Genomic DNA, 19,199 nt, shown 5'->3' with positions numbered 1-19,199 from the left:
TCAGACTCTGTTATGATGCTGAAGTTTCTGTTTTTCACTGATAGATTCTTTACTGTTGTTGCATTGAAACGTGTTAAAATAAGTGAAGAATCAAAATCATTAAATAGACACTGTATATATAATATATATAGAATATCAGATGAGTCATTACATGTCTGTTGGGTTATTTTCCTTCTGTTATTATAGAAAGCTGTGTTTATATCTCAGCTCTCAGTGACTCTTTCCACCTCACACACTCATGTTGATTGAATCAGAGGCTGATAACAGTCAGAGTGTCTTGTCCTGACTCATCACTCAGGAAGAAGGGTTGAGGGGTGAAGGGGTTGAGGGGTTAAGGGTTACTTTAAGTTGATTGTTGTTGTCCTTAACTCAAATGTGTTGTATTATTTCATCCATATTTCTATGAATTTTAGTTTTTTCTTGAAAAAAAAAGGAAAGAAAATTCACCAAATCATTTTCTAGACAAACCAATGCCCACGTTTTGCTCAGAAACACACGCTGGTGGCGCTAGATTCACCTAAAAATGTCAGGAAACGTTTGAGTGCAAAACTGGAAGTAGCATTTCCTGCCATTTCTCAGACCACAACATAGATCCAGACTGGTTTGACCCTTTAAATGGGCCACTGAAGTCAAACAAATGTGGGTATTGCCTGTCTATTTCAGACATGTAACATCCATAACGCAAAAAAGTAACATCCATAGTGGCACTTTTTTTGTGATTCTTTCCTTAACAGGAAAAACAAGGTTTTCCTGAATGTGCTTTTGGGGTACCTCAAACCCTTCCCTACAAAATGATATTTAACATGTCAGTCTTTGAAAGATCAATTCACAGAGTTTTCATCATGTGTTCAGTGAGTCCGAAAAGCTTGTCCATGTCTGTAACATCCACAACGCTGGGTATTTTGTCACTTCTCTCAAAATCCAAAGGGTCAAAACATTTCATATTGCAGGCTTATCTTTATACCAACAAGTGTAACTAAAATATGTACAGTATATTAAATGTTCTAATTCAGATCAATGCCTTGTCAAAGTTCAGCTTAGTTTCCAATTTTCTCTCTGAATGTAACATCCATAACGCTGGAATTGCCCTTTATTGGTCTGCACCAGGGAGAAATTTGGCTGGAAGACCGGGAGCGAGTTACATGAACACATAAGATAAAAACATCCAGTAAAAGCAACATCCAGTACAAACATACAGTACATCAGGTTAGGGGACAGACAGACAGACACTGGATAATCCACTCACACCAGCTCTCTAATACATACATACACTAACTGGAACCATACATAAAGCCATTCATTTATACAACACATAACCTCATAATAACATACATTCATTCATTCACTCACATGTGTCCATAGCTTGAGTCATACTTATACCTTCATTTCCATATACACATATGTTTGTATCCAGAAACATCACATTCATTCCATACTATTGAGAAGCTTGGTTGATACATGTTAGGGAGGAATTTGTGGTGATGCCGATGAAGAAGAAGAAGTACCAGAGTCCTGGATGTCTTATCCTGAAGGAGTTTATTTAGGCTCGGCCGAGGAGAACAGAAGAGTCGTCATCACAACATGAGTGTGTAAAGCCACCTCAATGCTAAGGGTCAAACAGTAAAGCTCAGATTCTTATACTAGAAATGGAACGAGACAGCAAAGGGGAGATGTGTTAAAGCAGAAGTAAGCGATCCGGTGGTTTTGGCTAATGCTGCGTTCCAGGCAGGCTTTTGAAACCGTAAGTTACAGCTTCAAGTCACGACTTACGACTTTGTAGCGTTCCAGGCAACCCACTCGTGTTTTTCCGACCTGTTTTACCTGTGAAAGTCACTATAACGGCCACTCGTAACTTCTGACCCGTGAAGTCGTACCAGATCCAACTGGTACCACTTCACAGGTCGGAAAAACACGAGTTACGGGTTGCCTTGAACGCACCATAACTTCTTGTCAGCCGATGGAGTTAGCAGCCCCCGCCCTCGTCATGGATCTATTGGTCCTCGTCCCTACGTCACCACATTCAGGCGCATCCCTTGGCTGCACACACAGAGAGGACTGCCCCTTTATGCCGTTCTCTCTCCTCATTGGATAAAGGTTGTAGGATACAAGGAAAGTTTTCTCTTGGGCTCAGAGCAGAGTGACTGACAGACCCGTGTTTCAGACCAAACACTCTATAGAAGTGATTGCTGTGGGAAGATACAACTATTTAAGACTTATATTAACACAAATATATCGCTTCTGCTTTAACATCCAATTGGGTGTAGTGAATAAACATGAAGATAAGGATTCACAGCAGCTAGGAAACACAAAGTGCTATCCAGTGACGGAGAGCGTTATCATCTGACTCTACAGCTGTGTCTGTAACCAGCCAGAGAGTGAGATTGAAGTCGCTAAAGAGCGACCATGACCTTGGCCTGTTCCTCAGAGAGAAAATAGGGCAGAGAACTGATCCCAGCAGTAATCTAACAGAAAGTCACTGTAACACAGAGGGATTGAGCATTAACTACACAAACTATCTATAGGGAAGTGAAATTATTCTCTAACAATACAAGCACAAAGGAATGTTTGTATCGATTGTGCCTGCACAAAGGGAAGCCTACATTATATCTGTTCCCAGACTTCAGAAGAGCATATTCACTGTTCAACACACAGGATAACTACTGTATCTGTTAAAATGGCATTTACCTGTCTAGTTGTTGCCTGTTTAGAAAGGTCCTGTGGATTTACAGGGGGGGGGTGTTACCTGCAGTTTGAATATCTACAGATAGGAATGGATACAGTCTACTCATCATGACTCAGACTGTTGTGTTTCATTCTTCAGTGTCACAACACTAAACACTGACTGACTGTTGTTCTCATGTCTCCTCTGGTTCTAGTGGACTGGCCAGGTAACGACACACTGTGTGAACTCTAGACTTAACACCTCTGCTCTGTGTGTGTGTGTGTGTGTGTGTGTGTGTGTGCGCGCACCTCTAATGAGTGTGTGCAGTGTGTCTCTCTGACCCAGATACTAAACCTGAGTGCAGTTTGCAGTGAAGGATCTGATCTGATGTGACCCTAACGCTTCCTGTTTCTCTCTCTGCACCAGTTCACAAGACACAAGACACAAGGGGTTAATATGTTTCTACTGTGTGTTTCTGTGTGTGTGTGCAGACGGCAGCAGGAAGTCAGACACTCCTCTCAGTAACCACGACCCTCGTACGGCGGTGCAGCTGCGCACGGCGCTGAAGAGACTGAAGGAGATCATGGAGGGAAAGAGCCAGGTACTGATGACATCACCATGACGTCACCATGACGTCACCATGACGTCATCACACCTCTGATTCGTTGTTGTTTTCTTTTCAGTTTAGTTTTAGTGAGTTCAACAAGTGATGAATCAGTTTTAGTTTCGTTTTTATTTGAGAGGAATTGACTAGTTTTTATTTTGTTTTTATTTAGTCTTTGGCCCAATTCCAATTCTATTTTTCACCCCTACCCCTAGTCCTTAACCCTTGCCCCACTTAAACCTAAAATTAACTTGTTTTTAGATCATTTTCACTTGTTTCAAACAAATTTTCACTTGAAATAAGTAGAAAAATCTGCCAGTGAAAGCAACATTTTTGTGCTTGTAATAAGAAAGAAAAACTTGCTCCACTGTCAGATTTTTGTACTTATTTAAAGTGAAAATCTGCTTGAAAGAAGTAAAAAAAAAAAAGTGTCTAAAAACAAGCTGCTTTTGAATGTGATGAGTCTTATTTTAAGTAGAATTAGATTTATTTTGACTAGAAATGACATTTTGACTAGAAATAAGACAAATATTCTTGGTAAGAGTTTGAATTTTTGCAGTCTAATAACCTTATTGTTGATGTGTTGTTGCCAGGACAGCGACCTGAAGCAGTACTGGATGCCTGACAGTCAGTGTAAAGAATGCTACGACTGCAACGAGAAGTTCACCACCTTCCGCCGCCGCCACCACTGTCGCCTCTGTGGACAGATCTTCTGCAGCCGCTGCTGCAACCAGGAGATCCCCGGGAAGTTCATGGGCTACACAGGTCAGTGACTGGACCAGAACCAGTCAGGTCTAAATGAAGAACCCTGTGTCAATATCAACGTCAGCTTTATTTATATAGCACATTTAAACAGGTCAGATAGGTATTCTGGGGCCCACACTGCAAAAACTCTAAATCTTTCCAAGAATATTTGTCTTATTTCTTGTCAAAATGTCTCATTTCTAGTCAAAACTAATCTCTTTCCACTTTAAATAAGACTCATCACCTAAAAATGAACTTGTTTTTAGATCATTTTCACTTGTTTCAAACTAATTTTCACTTGAAATAAGTAGAAAAATCTGCCAGTGAAAGCAAGATTTTTGTGCTTGTAATAAGAAAGAAAAACTTGCTCCACTATCAGATTTTTCTACTTATTCCAAGTGAAAATCTGCTTTAAAGAAGTAAAAAGTGTTTAAAAACAAGCTGCTTTTTAATGTGATGAGTCTTATTTTAAGTAGAATGAGATTAGTTTTGACTAGAAATAAGACATATATTCTTGGTAAGATATTTGATTTTTTTGCAGAATTCAGACAGACAAATAGGTTTCCAAACCAGGCAATAGGGCAACATGTTAAAACAGATTTGACAAAACTTCTATAAAATAGAGTTGTCATCTCAGTGTCGTAATGTTACATAATTATACGTTATTATCTCATAGCGTGGTGAATGTGCAGGTCACAACTTGTCCACCAGAGCGTTGTGGAGTTTTTGGATTGTGTATTTGATGAGTTTGATGAGGGAAACCAAGAAATCCCATGATGAGCCTCCGTAGCGTAGCTCTGAGCAGCTCACGGCTCTGCTCCGCCGTTCTAAAAATAGCTTGCAGCGACAATTAAAGGTAATGAACCTACTGCTATGACTATAGGGATTATGGCAATGGGCCAATTTGCAGAAAATGTTGAACTATCCCTTTAAATCAGACTTCTGGGGATGAAACAAACTGGTTAAATGTACAAAATAAGGTACAACTGTTGAAAAGAGGACTTCTTCAAAGCATGAATGGGACGGGGGATGTGTTAGTGTATACGTGACGTAATAGACCGAATCTCCTTGTTGTTTACATTCTACTTCCGGGTAGAAAACCAGCACGTAATTTGAATGAGATCAATAGTAACAAACGAGAGTTTAGCTATATATCATATTTTTCACGCCCTATCACCGTTTAGACAAATCTGAAATGATTGAAGAAACATTACTATTTCTGTGTGTGTGTTTTGTGTTGCTATGTGTTGTATTTATTCAGTTTGGGGGAATCACAGTGTCTAGAAAGCATCAGTGGCTCAGCTGACAGGGACAGCTAACGGTAGCTAAGCTAACGGCGGTAGCTAAGCTAACAGCGGTAGCTAAGCTAACAGCAGGACGTCAGCTGTTAAAACCCTCCCGTTGTGGGACACGACATGAAACTACTCCAGTTAGCTCAGTCATGTTGGAACTCAGATATCCGCTGGAGAAAATATTTTTTCATGGAGCGTTTATTGAGTCACTGAGTTATTAAAGTTAAACAGCTAGCTAACCGTTAGCCCGGCTAATCTATGATAACCATGACTAATTACAAAAATGTGCACACGTAAATAGTAATGTTTGTCCAATCATTGGTTTTATAAACTTTACAAACATCAGATTAGTCTAAACGGTGAAATAGTGACATGAAAAAGTAGATATATATAGTGAAACTCTCGTCCGTCACTATTGTTCTCATGCTGGTTTTCTACCAGGAAGTAGTTGTAAACAACAAGGAGATTCGTCCTATAACATGTCGGTCAGACTGTAGCATCTGAAAATGTCCTGGAAAATGATTTCAAGAAAAGAGTGGGAACCCTGTTAATCCGTGTGTGTGTGTGTGTGTGTGTGTGTGTGTGTGTAGGCGACCTGCGGGCCTGCACCTACTGCAGGAAGATCGCCCTGAGCTACGCCCACTCGGCCGACTCGGGCTCCATCGGCGAGGACCTGAGCGCGCTGTCGGACTCTCCCTGCTCCTCCGTGTGCGTGCTGGAGCCCAGCGAGCCGCGCACGCCGTCGGGCGGCCGCAAGAGCAGCCGCAACATCTTCCTGGAGGAGGACCTGACCTGGCAGAGGTGCCACACACACACACTCACACACACACACACACACACACTAGGGACGTCACCATTATAGATTTTCTTTGTACGATTATTGTCAGAGAAATAATAATCCCGGTATTACGATTATCACGATTATTATTAGGGCTGGGACGATATGCTTTTCTCCCGATTCGATTCTTCTACGATTTTTTGGATGGCGATTCGATTTAAATTGTGATTCTACGATATTGCCGATTCTCTCGATTTTTAGTCTTTAGCATTTTTAACATTTATCTGCACACAAATACTGTAGGAGCCTAGAAATTAACATACTCCATTATAAAGTGAACTTAAACCCTTTTCAAAACCTGGACTCTCTGGATGTAAAAAGGCGAACAAATGCACATTGCACAATATTTAAAAAATTAAAAAAAAAAAAAAAAAATTAAAAAAAAAAAATTGAAATAAAATTAAAAAAAAAATTTAAAAAAATAAACCGATTTTTGAAAAAAAAAATCGATTTAAAAATCGTCAAAAAAGATATCGCGATATTTATGTGAATCGATTTTTTCTCCCACCCCTAATTATTATGCATTAATTAATTTCACAGCATATGAATGTGTAAAATCAAATATAGTCCAAATATAATTACATTACACATTTTTATTTTACACTAAATATTTTAAGTATCTACTATTCATACTGTATATAAACAATTATTAATCCTCCGGGGGAAGTGTTTTAAATATTCAAATCATTAATTGTCACCTATACCAAATGTTTAAGTTTATTTTAATTGATTGCTTGTTAGTTTTTTATCACAAATGAGACGCTAACATTTAAATTCCTACCAATTGTATGTTACGTTAGGTATCATTTTTTTTGGAAAGTAACGGTATTTAAGAATCTTTACAATTAATTAATTAATTGTGGCGTTTTAGTACCGCGATTAATTGTGAAAACAAGTAATGGTGACATCCCTAACACACACACACACACACACACACACACACACGCTGAGTCAGATCAGATGAAGGCCGTACGTAGTAAAGTCTCAGTGGATAAAGTGTTTTATTCGTAGATTAGATTAAAGCACAGACAGACAGAGAGTGAGTCCAGTGTAATGAGACGTGTCCTGTTTGGTTTGGCCCAAACACAACAACAAACAACCATTAGAGGCTTCTTATTCTGCACGATGCCTTCACTGTCCGCTGGGGATTCACAGCCTCCACACCTGTAACACCTGGAACACCTGGATCACAGTCACAGCTGCACTGATTTAAACATCTGAGAAACAAACACTAACAAACTCCTGTTTCCTCTCTCTGAGTCTTTACTCTACGTCTCAACGCCCATGTCTGATTCGTTGTTTATATCAGATTTTTTTGACCGTCCATATTAGAGCTGCAACAATTAATTGATTAATTGCACAATAATCGATTATTAAATTAATCGTCAACTATTTTGATAATCTAATAATCAGTTTGAGTCCAAATTCTCTGATTCCAGCTTCTTCAATGTGAATATTTCTGGTTTCTTTGTTCCTTTGTGACAATAACTGAGTCTCTCTTTGGTTTGTGGACAAAACAAGACATTTGACGATGTCGTCTTGATGTTTTCTTAACTTTTTTTTTAGCATTTTATTGACCAAACAACTAATCGATTAATCGTTTAAATAATCGTCAGGTTAATCAGTGAAATAATCGTTATAGTTGCAGCTCTAGTCTATTTACATGTTCTTTGACAAGTGACCCATATCTGATATCTGCATAACACCTGCTTTGCTTGCATGAACCAATCGGCTGGAGAGGAAATAAACTAGTGAACTTTTTAAATTTAATTTAATTTATTATTATTATCACGTTATAATCCCATAATAATTATAAAAGAAGGCGAGTCTGGTGCTCAGAGTTCATATCCAACACGTCACCGTTAACAACGTGAACATCTAGTCTGTCCTTTCAAAATAAAGTTAGTGAAGTGGCTCTCGATTTCTAATCAGCTCGTTTCAGTTTTTGCCGGTAGGAAAACGTGAGTTCTGGTGTTTCTTTCTCTTTCACTGCTTAGAAATGGGTGGGAATGTTGTTATATGAAAACTAGAAATGTTGAGAGAGAAAGACACCACAAAATGAAACAACAGGTTCAGTGAAACGTGTGGGCACATGAATTAATATTATTATTGATGACGTACGAGTCACATTACCAGGAAAGATCTGATCTGTCTGTTCAGACTACAGACGTATCGGCTGATATCTGAGTTGTATCTGATTTATCTTCCACATATAACCAGGGTATCCGCGGGGTCTTGAAAAGTATTAAAAGGTGATAAATCAATTTTGGGAAAATTAAGACCCTTAAAAAGTATTAAAAAGTCTTTTCAGGACTTTATAAAGTCTTAAATATTGAAGGTATTTTTTGTCTGAAGTAGCTGTTCAAGAGTTTGAGTCCTAAAAAACATTGTAAAAGTGTGTGAATTTATTCATTTTATTAAAAAACAAAGATGAACCGGTACATAAAAAAGAAAAGAAGATTGTTGCTTTTGTTTTTTGAGTGGAGCAATGTTTTTTTTGTTGTTTTTTTTTAATAAACTTTGCCTTTGATTTATTATCCCAGCCTATTTTGAATTCTGTTGTATCATAGTGGTCTAAAGTCTTTATCACAAACTAAAACTGTTACGTTAAAAGTGTCACTGATGTAAATGGTTACAGCTTGAAGTGGCGGTGAGGTGTTGAAAAATATTGAGAAGGTCTTGAAAAAGTCTTAAAAAGGTTTTAAAATTAACTTCAAGATTCCTGTATAAACCCTGATAACGTAACATACGTATATATCTCTGTCTCATTGTTCTCTGTATGATAAACTGAGACATCCCCTGTATGAGGAAGCCCAGATGAAGAACTCAGACTTATTCTGGATGTCTGAACATGATCTGCTGTGTTGGCTTTTTAGAGAAGAGATGTATGCTCTAGCTAGATTCATTGATGGAGCTTGGAAATCGAGACAGGAAGGACGAGATTCCCACATGAAATCTTGTTCCAGGTCCGATCTGAGAGGAACGAATCAGAACTGGGCCACTTGAACCTTGTAGTGTCGATAAGAGGAAGAGTGTGTTGACTAACCCTCCTCTTCTTCCTGCTGCTGTCTAACCTGTTCTCTCTCTCTCTTTAAGCAGTGATTGAATTAACTTGTGACAGAGCAGAAATGTGTTTTATGACGGCGTGCTTGTTGTTGTTGCTCTCTGCTCTGCTTGTTTTTGCTCTGTCGACTCCAACACCAATCTGTTTCCTCTCTCTCTCTGTCTCCTGGCCTAGAAAAACTCCCATTGGGATGAGAAAGAAGTGAGTGTTGCTGTTTGTTTCATTCATTTTCCTTCAGTCACGTGTGTCTGAGCCGTCGCTGCCTCAGGGTATACGCGGGGTCTTGAAAAGTATTAAAGGGATAGTAGCATTTTATTAAAGTGTGGTTGTATGATCTACAAATAGCCCCTAAGTACTTTAATTGCAGTAGAAGACTCTCTGCACTCCTCCCGTTAGCAACGCCAGCCCATAATAGCCCTGCCCAGAGATTTACAACATACAGTGTTGTGAACAGACCCAAAGAAACGGCCTATTTTCACGGCCTAAAAGAGGTTTTACCTGAAAAAAAATACACAGTTCCATTGTTCGCTATATTATAATTTTTTCCAGCCCTTCAAAGTGCAGGAAAAACACAGTTTTTATTTGGACCTAACCAACTGCTGATCGGCGGGCGCTAACCCTGGGCGGAGGGATACGTGAGTTGGTTAGGTCCAAATAAAAACTGTGTTTTTCCTGCACTTTGAGGGGCTGGAAAAAGTTATATTATAGTGAACAATGGAACTGTGTATTTTTTTTCAGGTTAAACCTCTTTTAGGCCGTGAAAATAGGCCGTTTCTTCAATTAAAGTACTTAGGGGCTATTTGGAGATCATACAACCCCACTTTAAAAAAATGATACTATCCCTTTAAAAGGTGATAAATCAATTTTGGGAAAATGAAGACCCTTAAAAAGTATTGAAAAGTCTTTTCACGACTTTATAAGGTCTTAAACTTTGAAGGTATTTTTTCTGAATCAGCTGAATTAGCTAGAGTCCTAAAAAACATTGTGAAAGTGTGTGAATTTATTAGTTTTATTAAAAAACAAAGATGAACCGATACATAGAAAACTAGGCAATTGTGGGTGCGTTCGTAAATTGTTTGTTTTTTGATAAACTTTGCCTTTGATTTATTGTCCCAGCCTATTTTGAATTCTGTTGTGTCATAGTGGTCTATAGTCTTTATCACAAACTAAAACTGTTCAGTTGAAAGTGCCACTGATGTAAATGGTTACAGCTTGAAGTGGCGGTGAGGTGTTAAAAAATATTGATAAAGTCTTGAAAAAGTCTTAAAAAGGTTTTAGAATTAACTTCAAGATTCCTGTATAAACCCTGCTGCAGCTCCGCAGCTCCGCACGCAGCCGCCGCTCCTCTGCATGCTCACATTCACTCTGCACATGTTCGACTCGACATGAAGAAGGTCTGAGCTGTGTGTGTGTGTGTGTGTGTGTGTGTGTGTGTGTGTGTGTGTGTGTGCCAGTATGATTCACCAGGAGCCTCAGAGCAGCTCCAGACTCACCACGCTGCAGGAAGACGTCGGAAAGTCGCCGGCACGCAAGAGGTTAGTGTGGGACACAATCATATGATTCACATGTTATTGATCATAGATATATACAAGTAGACACGTCAACACGGCCGCCATCTTGGGTAGGGCTTTCTGTTTCTGACCATAGACATACAGCTCTGGAAAAAAATTAAGAGACCACTTTCACAAATGTTTCTTAAAAGCATCTCTACATGTACGACCTTCATTCTTTTCTTTTCTTTTTTAAACACCAACACAAACACAACTCCTTCTCCTTAAAGAGACACTGATGAGGTCGTCACCTGAACCACATCTGGTTTTATAGGAAGATTATAAATAAAAACCACTGCTGGATTAAACATCGACATTATCCCACAAAAACTGGTTTATAAACTCTTCCTGAGTTAAAATATTCTTGCTGTGTTGTTTAGAAATAAATATCAACATGTTTTCTTTGCATTATTATTATTATTATTATTATTATTCAAGGTTGGAAAAGACTTGATATTTTTTGTTATTTAGACTAGTTTAGTCATTAGCCAATAAAGCTCTAAATTACAATATTTTTATTTCAATTTTCAATTTTGTTGTCGGTAGTTGATAGAATAAAACAATTTTTTTTTTAATTTAATTTTACTCAAACACATACCTATAAATAGTAAAACCAGAGAAACTGATCATTTTGGGAGTGGTCTCTTAATTTTTTTCCAGAGCTGTAGATACCTGTATGTCTGACTAGCAGTCAGACCCTTGTAGAACAAATTTCAGTGTATGCATGCACTATATGTATGATATAAATATATATATATATATATATCAATCTATGTTGTATCATAAATATATGTCTGACATTTATAATAAACCAAACGGCTTGAAAATCGGTTGAATATTCAGTGAGTTATGGTGATTTTAATGGTTGATAGACCTCTAATGCAGGAAGTAGACACGGCTTCCCCTGACCAAGATGGCCGCCACGTTGACGCATCGTAGATGCATAATAGAACGAATCTCCTTGTTGTTTAAAACTACTTCTGGGTAGAAAACCAGCATGAGAACAATAGTGACGGACGAGAGTTTCGCTATATATATCTACTTTTTCATGTCACTATATCACCGTTTAGACTAATCTGATGTTTGTAAAGTCTATAAAACCAATGATTGGACAAACATTACTATTTCTGTGTGCACGTTTTTGTAATTAGTCATGGTTATCATAGATTAGCCGGGCTAACGGTTAGCTACCTGTTTAACTTTAATAACTCAGTGACTCAGTTAGCTTAGCTACCGTTAGCTTAGCTACCGTTAGCTGTCCCTGTCAGCTGAGCCACTGATGCTTTCTAGACACTGTGATTCCCCCAAACTGAATAAATCCAACACATAGCAACACAAAACACACACACAGAAATAGTAATGTTTCTTCAATCATTTCAGATTTGTCTAAACGGTGACAGGGCGTGAAAAATATGATATATAGCTAAACTCTCGTTCGTTTCTACTGATCTCATTCAAATTAGCCTACCTGCTTTTCTACCCGAAGTCGTTATAAACAACAAGGAGATTCGGTCTATGGACAGCAGCAGCATCAGGTTGTATTGATGATGTGGTTGTGTTTCTCTCTGTGTCAGGTCGGCCAGTGTGACCAACCTGTCTCTGGACCGGTCCGGCTCGTCCATGGTGCCGTCCTACGACAGCTCCGTCAGCCCCCCCACCAGCAGAGCTCTGAGAGGGGACAAGACCGGGGCCAAGCTGGACCACAGCGAGGAGGAGAGGAAGATCCTGCTGGTGGGTGCTGCTCCTCTCTGCTCCTCCTTTTCCTCCTCTCCTCTCCTCCTCTCTGTCCTCCTCCTCCATCCTACTGCTGCTCCTCTCTACTCCTTTATCCTCCACCTCTCCTCCTCTCTCTCCTCTCCAAGACTGGGGCCAAGCTGGACCACAGCGAGGAGGAGAGGAAGATCCTGCTGGTGGGTGCTGCTCCTCTCTACTCCTCCTCTTCCTCCTCTCCTCTCCTCCTGCTGCTCCTCTCTACTCCTGCATACTCCTCCTCTCTGACTCCTCTATCTCCTCTTCCTCCTCTGTCTCTCCTCTCCTCCTCCTCTGGACCACAGCAAGGAGGAGAGGAAGATCCTGCTGGTGGGTGCTGCTCCTCTCTCACTCCTCCTCCTCCTCTCCTCTCCTCTCTACTCCTCCTTCATCCTCCTCTCCTCCTCTCTCTGTCCTCCTCTCTCTCTCTGCTCCTCCTCCTCTCCTCCTCCTCTGGACCACAGCGAGGAGGAGAGAAAGATCCTGCTGGTTGGTGCTGCTCCTCTCTACTGCTTCATACTCCTCCTCTCTGACTCCTCCTCTTCCTCCTCTCTCTGTCCTCCTCCTCACCTGCTGGTGGGTGCTGCTCCTCTCTACTCCTCCTCTATCCTGCTCCTCTCTCTGTCCTCCTCCTCCATCCTACTGCTGCTCCTCTCTACTCCTCCTCTCTCTGCTCCTCTTCTCCTCCTCCTTCATCCTACTGCTGCTCCTCTCTACTCCTTCATCCTCTCTCTCTGCTCCTCCTCCTCCTCTGGACCACAGCGAGGAGGAGAGGAAGATCCTGCTGGTGGGTGCTGCTCCTCTCTGCTCCTCCTCTTCCTCCTCTCCTCTCTTCTCCTCTCCTCTACCTCCTCCTCTCTCTGTCCTCCTCCTCTGGACCACAGCGAGGAGGAGAGGAAGATCCTGCTGGTGGGTGCTGCTCCTCTCTACTCCTCCTCTTCCTCCTCTCCTCTCCTCCTCTTCCTCCTCTCCCTCCTCTCCTCCTCCTTCATCCTACTCTCTCTCCTCTCTCTGCTCCTCCTCCTCTCCTCCTCCTCTGGACCACAGCGAGGAGGAGAGGAAGATCCTGCTGGTGGGTGCTGCTCCTCTCTACTCCTCCTTCTTCATCCTCTCCTCTCTTCTCCTCTCCTCTACCTCTCTGACTCCTCCTACTGCTGCTCCTCTCCTCCTCCTCACCTCCTCCTCTCTCTGCTCCTCCTCTAGGACTCCTCCCAGCTCAAAGACCTGTGGAAGAAGATCTGTAACAGCAGCACGGGGATGGAGTTCCAGGACCACCGCTACTGGCTCAGGACCTACCCCAACTGCATTGTGGGAAAGGAGCTGGTCAACTGGTTGCTAAGGAACGGCACCATCTCCAACAGGTACAGCCTCACCTGTCACACACCTGATGATGTTCGGAGCTCAAGATTTACTGTCATCATTTTTTAAAAAACCTGCAAATAGTTAGGGCCACGGGCCATCACACCGGGCACTGATCAGATCTGATCAATCAAATTTTTGCATGTAAGTCAATGGGACGGGCCGAAAAAAAAGACCGAAAAAGACCAATCATTGGAGTTTAACAAACGTCTACTGCTCAGGCATACTTTCACCTAGAGACTCCATTTAAACTTTAAACAGTAGACACAAGTCTTGTGTATTGTCGTATTACTCCACGTTTTGATAGGTCATACAGTTTTTGATCAATCCCTGATCAATGACCATGATCATTTTTGGAGAAATTATGAGTTTATAATGGGTGTGTATTGCACGGAATGTTCGTGTCAGAGTGCGTGACATCATCGGTTAGAGTGGGAGAGATGCCAGAAAAACTCCAGATTTTTTCTCTTTCCACACTCGGCCCGGCCACAATTTACACTCTACACACATAATTTTTTCCAAATTTGTAGACAAACTTGTTCTGTCACTCATCATCTGCTCAAAATATCAGAGAGATTTACAGAATTGACAGAATCAGCCTCTGAGTGCGGCCACGTCTGTCTCTGCTCCTCATTGACTCCAATACAAATATTTTCTGAGAGAAGCAGAACGGCCTGATGTTTTAAAACTGCCAGCGTCTCCAAAATATTTACTGTAGAAACACCAAATCGTACCGAAATTTTCAGTAAGTCCTTAGAGCAACGTTGATCTGTGTTTTGTTCTGATAGGAGTTACCGTTTTCTCACCCTAAGCCTAAATGTGAGACCGGTGCAGAGGCAGAAAATGGCTCTTTTTCTCCACGTTTCTGTCTGTCTCAGCCTGCGGGGGCCCCTATCGCCGTGGTAACCTCTTTGATCCTCAGGCCAGAGCTCGTTAACTTCATAAACAATCCACCTGGCGCTCGTTTAAATGTTTATAAACACAGACACAGCTAAATCAGACTGACACAGGATGCAGCTACTAACTAACTATGTGTCAAGTCAGTCACACACACACACACAGACTCTAGAGCCAGCTTCATGTGATTACAGTCACACACACACACACACACACACACACACACACACACACACACACACACCATGTGATTACAGTCTCTCACACACACACACACACACACACACACACCTACACACACACACACACCTACACACACACACACACACACACACACACAGGTAACCTAATGTGGTTACAGCTCCTCCATATCAGTGCTTATAGAAAGATGATCATGTGTCTGTCTGATCAGCTCTGTCTTGACCTTAAGATCGTGGGTTTGATTCCCATGTTGACAGAGATGGCACAACCCGCAGTAGCTCCCGTGGCCCATTCAAAATTTCCCGAGAGGAAATTTTCTAGTTTATTTTACTGTCACATTGATCTGTGTGATGATGCTGCTCCTGGTCATGTGTTACACTAACTCTCCTCCTCCTCCTTCTCCTCTCTCCTCCTCTTTCTCCTCCTCTCCCCCTTCTCCCCTCCTCCCATCCGCCTCTGCCTCCTCTTCTTTCCTCTTCTCCTCCTCCTCTCTCCTCCTCCTCAGGGCCCAGGCCATAGCCATCGGTCAGGCCTTAGTGGACGGCCACTGGCTGGACTGTGTCACTCACCACGACCAGGTGTTCAGGGACGAGTACGCCCTCTACCGCCCCCTGCAGGTCGGTGATGGACCTTTTAATTCAAATTTCACTCATTATCTCCTCTCCCTCATGTGGACTAAGGGCTGGGAGAAGTTTCAGAGTCCTCCGTGGCTTCTCTGAGTTACAGCGGGGCTCCGTGCAGCACTGCATGTCCATATGACGGTTGAGAACGGAGCTCACTTTTCTTCGTAACAAAAAGACACACCAAAAAACATCCAAATACCTCCATGCTGCTCGTCTGTAATGTCCCTCTTGTATTGAAGCCCCGACATGAGAAACTGTTCCGCCGGTTAGTGCAAATGACGCGAGATTTGCATTGACACAGGTAAAGCAATGAACTGAGACACTGGGAGCTTCCGCTACAAACAAGCTTAGAACATATACTTAATTCATTTTTTTCGGAAAAATTTCTCATGTCGGGGCTTCAATACAAGAGGGACATTACAGACGAGCAGCACGGAGGTATTTGGATGGTTTTTGGTGTGACGGATAACTTTGAAACTTCTCCCAGCCCTTAGTCAACATGAGGGTAGATAATGAGTGCAATTTGAATTTTGGGTGAACTATCCCTTTAAACTGATAAATAAAATAACAACATTTTGAAAAGGAACAGCTCGCAGCAACGTTTTGAAAAAAAAAACTACCGGTAGTTCATCTTTGGAACCGTGAACTTAGTTTAATCATGAACTATGAACTGAACTAGTTCATTTTAAAACCTGTGAACTGAACTCTCTGCTGTCTCATTAGCATCTCATTAGCATCTCATTAGCATATCACTTCCATAGACCAGAGCGGCATCTTTATGCAATTGAGAATGACTGATGCATCCTGGGTAATTTAGGGGCAGCACCCGGCATTTTTACATTGCACTCAGTAGCTTTTTGTGTTTTGATGGAGCGTAGACTAACTAACAATCAATTTGAATGTTTTATTTTGTGTTTCTTTTGTAGCACTATGTCTCATAATTATTTTGACACCCTCTTTGAAACCCACCGTTCACGCTATCTTGAAAAATTACAATGAATGAATCTAGCGGTATGCTCCTTTAGCCTCCCACAGTGATCAATGACTCCACACAGTGGCCAGAAATGTCTGACCCAGACATCTACACGTATTTGGTGGAATCACCGGGGAGGTTTTGGCTCAGTGTTGTCTGTAAATAGCCTGTTAAGATAGTCAGGTGCAAATATGACTTGACCCCAAAAAAATTCTAACAAAAGGTTTCTCAGCTGTTTTTTATAGTATTAGATGTCCTTAATAACATACTAAAAGTTTACCAAAGTTTGACCACTAGAAAGGTGTTATTTTCAAGATGGCGTCCAAGATGGATAGGAAGCCTGAGGAGACACCACAGGTGAATAGGGTAAAATTTTTAACTAACAGATATCACCATGAAACTTCCCAAGTTTATCACTTACATTAAGACAAATATTTTTTGTATTACAAGTTTTGTCAAATTGTATGTTTAAATATGTAAATGAGGCAATATCTCATTAAATATGCGCTAATTTGCATATCCAAAATCTGAGCAATGGATAAAGCCACTTTCAAAATTCTTGTTTTATTTTGTTGACATACTAGAGTCAGAAGTTTTTACAGAGGGGATTTTGGATATCTCTCTTTATCACTCTGTAAATGAGAAAATACTGTCACCAGCCCTAAAAATTCAAGTTGGTTGTGTTTTTAGGAGTAAAATGTTGTATAAATCAGGCTATGAATGATATATCAACAATCCCCTCTGTAAAAACCTTCAGAATATAGAAAGGGATCAAACTGGAAGGTTTGGTGTCTGTAAGTCCTGCTGAAGTGGAGATTTCGGGCTCTTATACAACATTTTACTCCTAAAAACACGACGATATTTGAATTTTTAGGGCAGCTAGTATTTTCTCATTTACAGAGTGATAAAGAGAGATATCCAAAATCCCCTCTGTAAAAACTTTTGACTCTAGTATGTCAACAAAATAAAACAAGAATTTTGAAAGTGGCTTTTATCCATTGTTCAGATTTTGGATATGCAAGTTAGCGCATATTTAATGAGATATTGCCTCATTTACACATTTAAACATACAATTTGACAAAACTTGTAATACAAAAAATATTTGTCTTAATGTAAGTGATAAACTTGGGAAGTTTCATGGTGAAATCTGTTAGTTAAAAATTTTACCCTATTCACCTGTGGTGTCTCCTCAGGCTTCCTATCCATCTTGGACGCCATCTTGAAAATAACACCTTTCTAGTGGTCAAACTTTGGTAAACTTTTAGTATGTTATTAAGGACATCTAATACTATAAAAAACAACTGAGAAACCTTTTGTTAGAATTTTTTTAGGGTTAGGTGTTTTTTTTTCATATATGCACCCGCCTAATAGACAACTTTTTGTTAGTTAGTTTGTTAAACCAGTTAGGCTGAACTTTTCAATGGAGGGATGCCGGGCGCTGCCCCTAAATTACCCAGGATGCATCAGTCACTCTCATTTGCATAAAAAAGCCGCTCTGGACTATGAGCCGTTCACACGCTCTGACTCACTTCGTCATGTGTCATGTGTATTGATCGGCTGGTGTTTTATCAGCAGCAGCCTCATTGATTGGTTGATTGATTGGTTGTGTTTGTGTGTCTGTGTGTCTGTGTGTGTCTGTGTGTGTGTGTGTGTGTCTGTGTGTGTGTGTCTGTGTGTGTGTGTGTGTGTGTGTCTGTGTGTCTGTGTGTCTGTGTGTGTGTTTGTGTCTACAGAGTACAGAGTTCTCTGAGACGCCGTCCCCAGACAGCGACAGCGTCAACTCCCTGGAGGGACACTCGGAGCCGTCCTGGTTCAAGGACATCAAGTTCGACGACAGCGACACGGAGCAGCTGGCCGACGAGAACGAATACAACATGCCCAGTCAGTGTGTGTGTCTGTCTGTGTGTGTGTGTGTGTGTTCATGCTGTTGTGTTACTGTGTTGTAGAGCTGGGACGATACGCTTTTCTCCCAGATTCGATTCTTATACGATTTTTTTTTGGATGCCGATTCGATTTAAATTGCGATTCTTTTCTCGATTTTTAGTCTTTATTTTTAACACCGGTGAAACAGTTGAATGATTGTCTACAGACTATTCCAGGAAACATATTTCACATGTAAGTCAGTTTTTAAGATTTATTCAGCAGCAATAATATACATATGTTTACACTCTTTTCAAAATCCTGGACTGCATAAAAGAGGCAAACATAAAAGAGTATAGAAAAAACAGGCTTCTGAAACCTTTCTGACAAAATGAGATCTAGACTGAGGTAAACTGCTACATTTTAACATTTATCTGCACACAAACACTGTAGGAGCCTATAAACTAACATACTCCATTATGAAGTGAACTTAAACCCTTTTCAAAACCTGGACTCTCTGTAAAAAAGGCAAACAAATGCACATTGCACAATATAAAAAAAAAAAATTCTAAAAAATGTTTTCTTCAAAAATCGATTTTTTTTTCATTAAAAAAAAATTCTAATTTTTTTTTTTTATAGATTTTTTTCTTTTCAAAAATCGTTTTAAAAAATGTAGATTTTTTTTAAATTCTAAAACAAAATGTTAAAATTGATTTTTTTCTTTTCAAAAATAGATTAAAATTTTTTTTTTTAGAATTTATTTTAGAATTTTTTTTTTAGAAT

The 19,199-nt window shown here is 40.4% G+C and overlaps 1 protein-coding gene across 3 annotated transcripts in view; it reads left to right on the top strand.

Annotated features, from left to right (window-relative positions):
• The window catches only part of pikfyve (phosphoinositide kinase, FYVE finger containing), an 81,479-nt gene that overhangs the window by 18,062 nt on the left and 44,218 nt on the right, over positions 1 to 19,199 (top strand). For 2 of the 3 annotated variants that reach the window (XM_085772652.1, XM_085772653.1), the window contains exons 4-12: positions 3,154 to 3,263; positions 3,860 to 4,031; positions 5,893 to 6,103; positions 9,379 to 9,405; positions 10,659 to 10,739; positions 12,329 to 12,485; positions 13,707 to 13,864; positions 15,466 to 15,577; positions 18,290 to 18,437. In XM_085772652.1, coding sequence (XP_085628778.1) covers positions 3,154 to 3,263; positions 3,860 to 4,031; positions 5,893 to 6,103; positions 9,379 to 9,405; positions 10,659 to 10,739; positions 12,329 to 12,485; positions 13,707 to 13,864; positions 15,466 to 15,577; positions 18,290 to 18,437 — 1,176 coding nt within the window. The remainder of the gene's footprint in view (positions 1 to 3,153; positions 3,264 to 3,859; positions 4,032 to 5,892; positions 6,104 to 9,378; positions 9,406 to 10,658; positions 10,740 to 12,328; positions 12,486 to 13,706; positions 13,865 to 15,465; positions 15,578 to 18,289; positions 18,438 to 19,199) is intronic. The other variant, XM_085772654.1, reaches the window with a different exon arrangement.

The sequence above is a fragment of the Trachurus japonicus genome, unplaced genomic scaffold, assembly GCF_045865225.1.
Source record: "Trachurus japonicus isolate A0001 unplaced genomic scaffold, Traja_1.0 AP030749.1".
Lineage (NCBI taxonomy): Eukaryota > Metazoa > Chordata > Actinopteri > Carangiformes > Carangidae > Trachurus > Trachurus japonicus.
The sequence above is the reverse complement of the archived record's forward strand: the minus strand, read 5'-3'. Positions and strand labels throughout refer to the sequence as shown.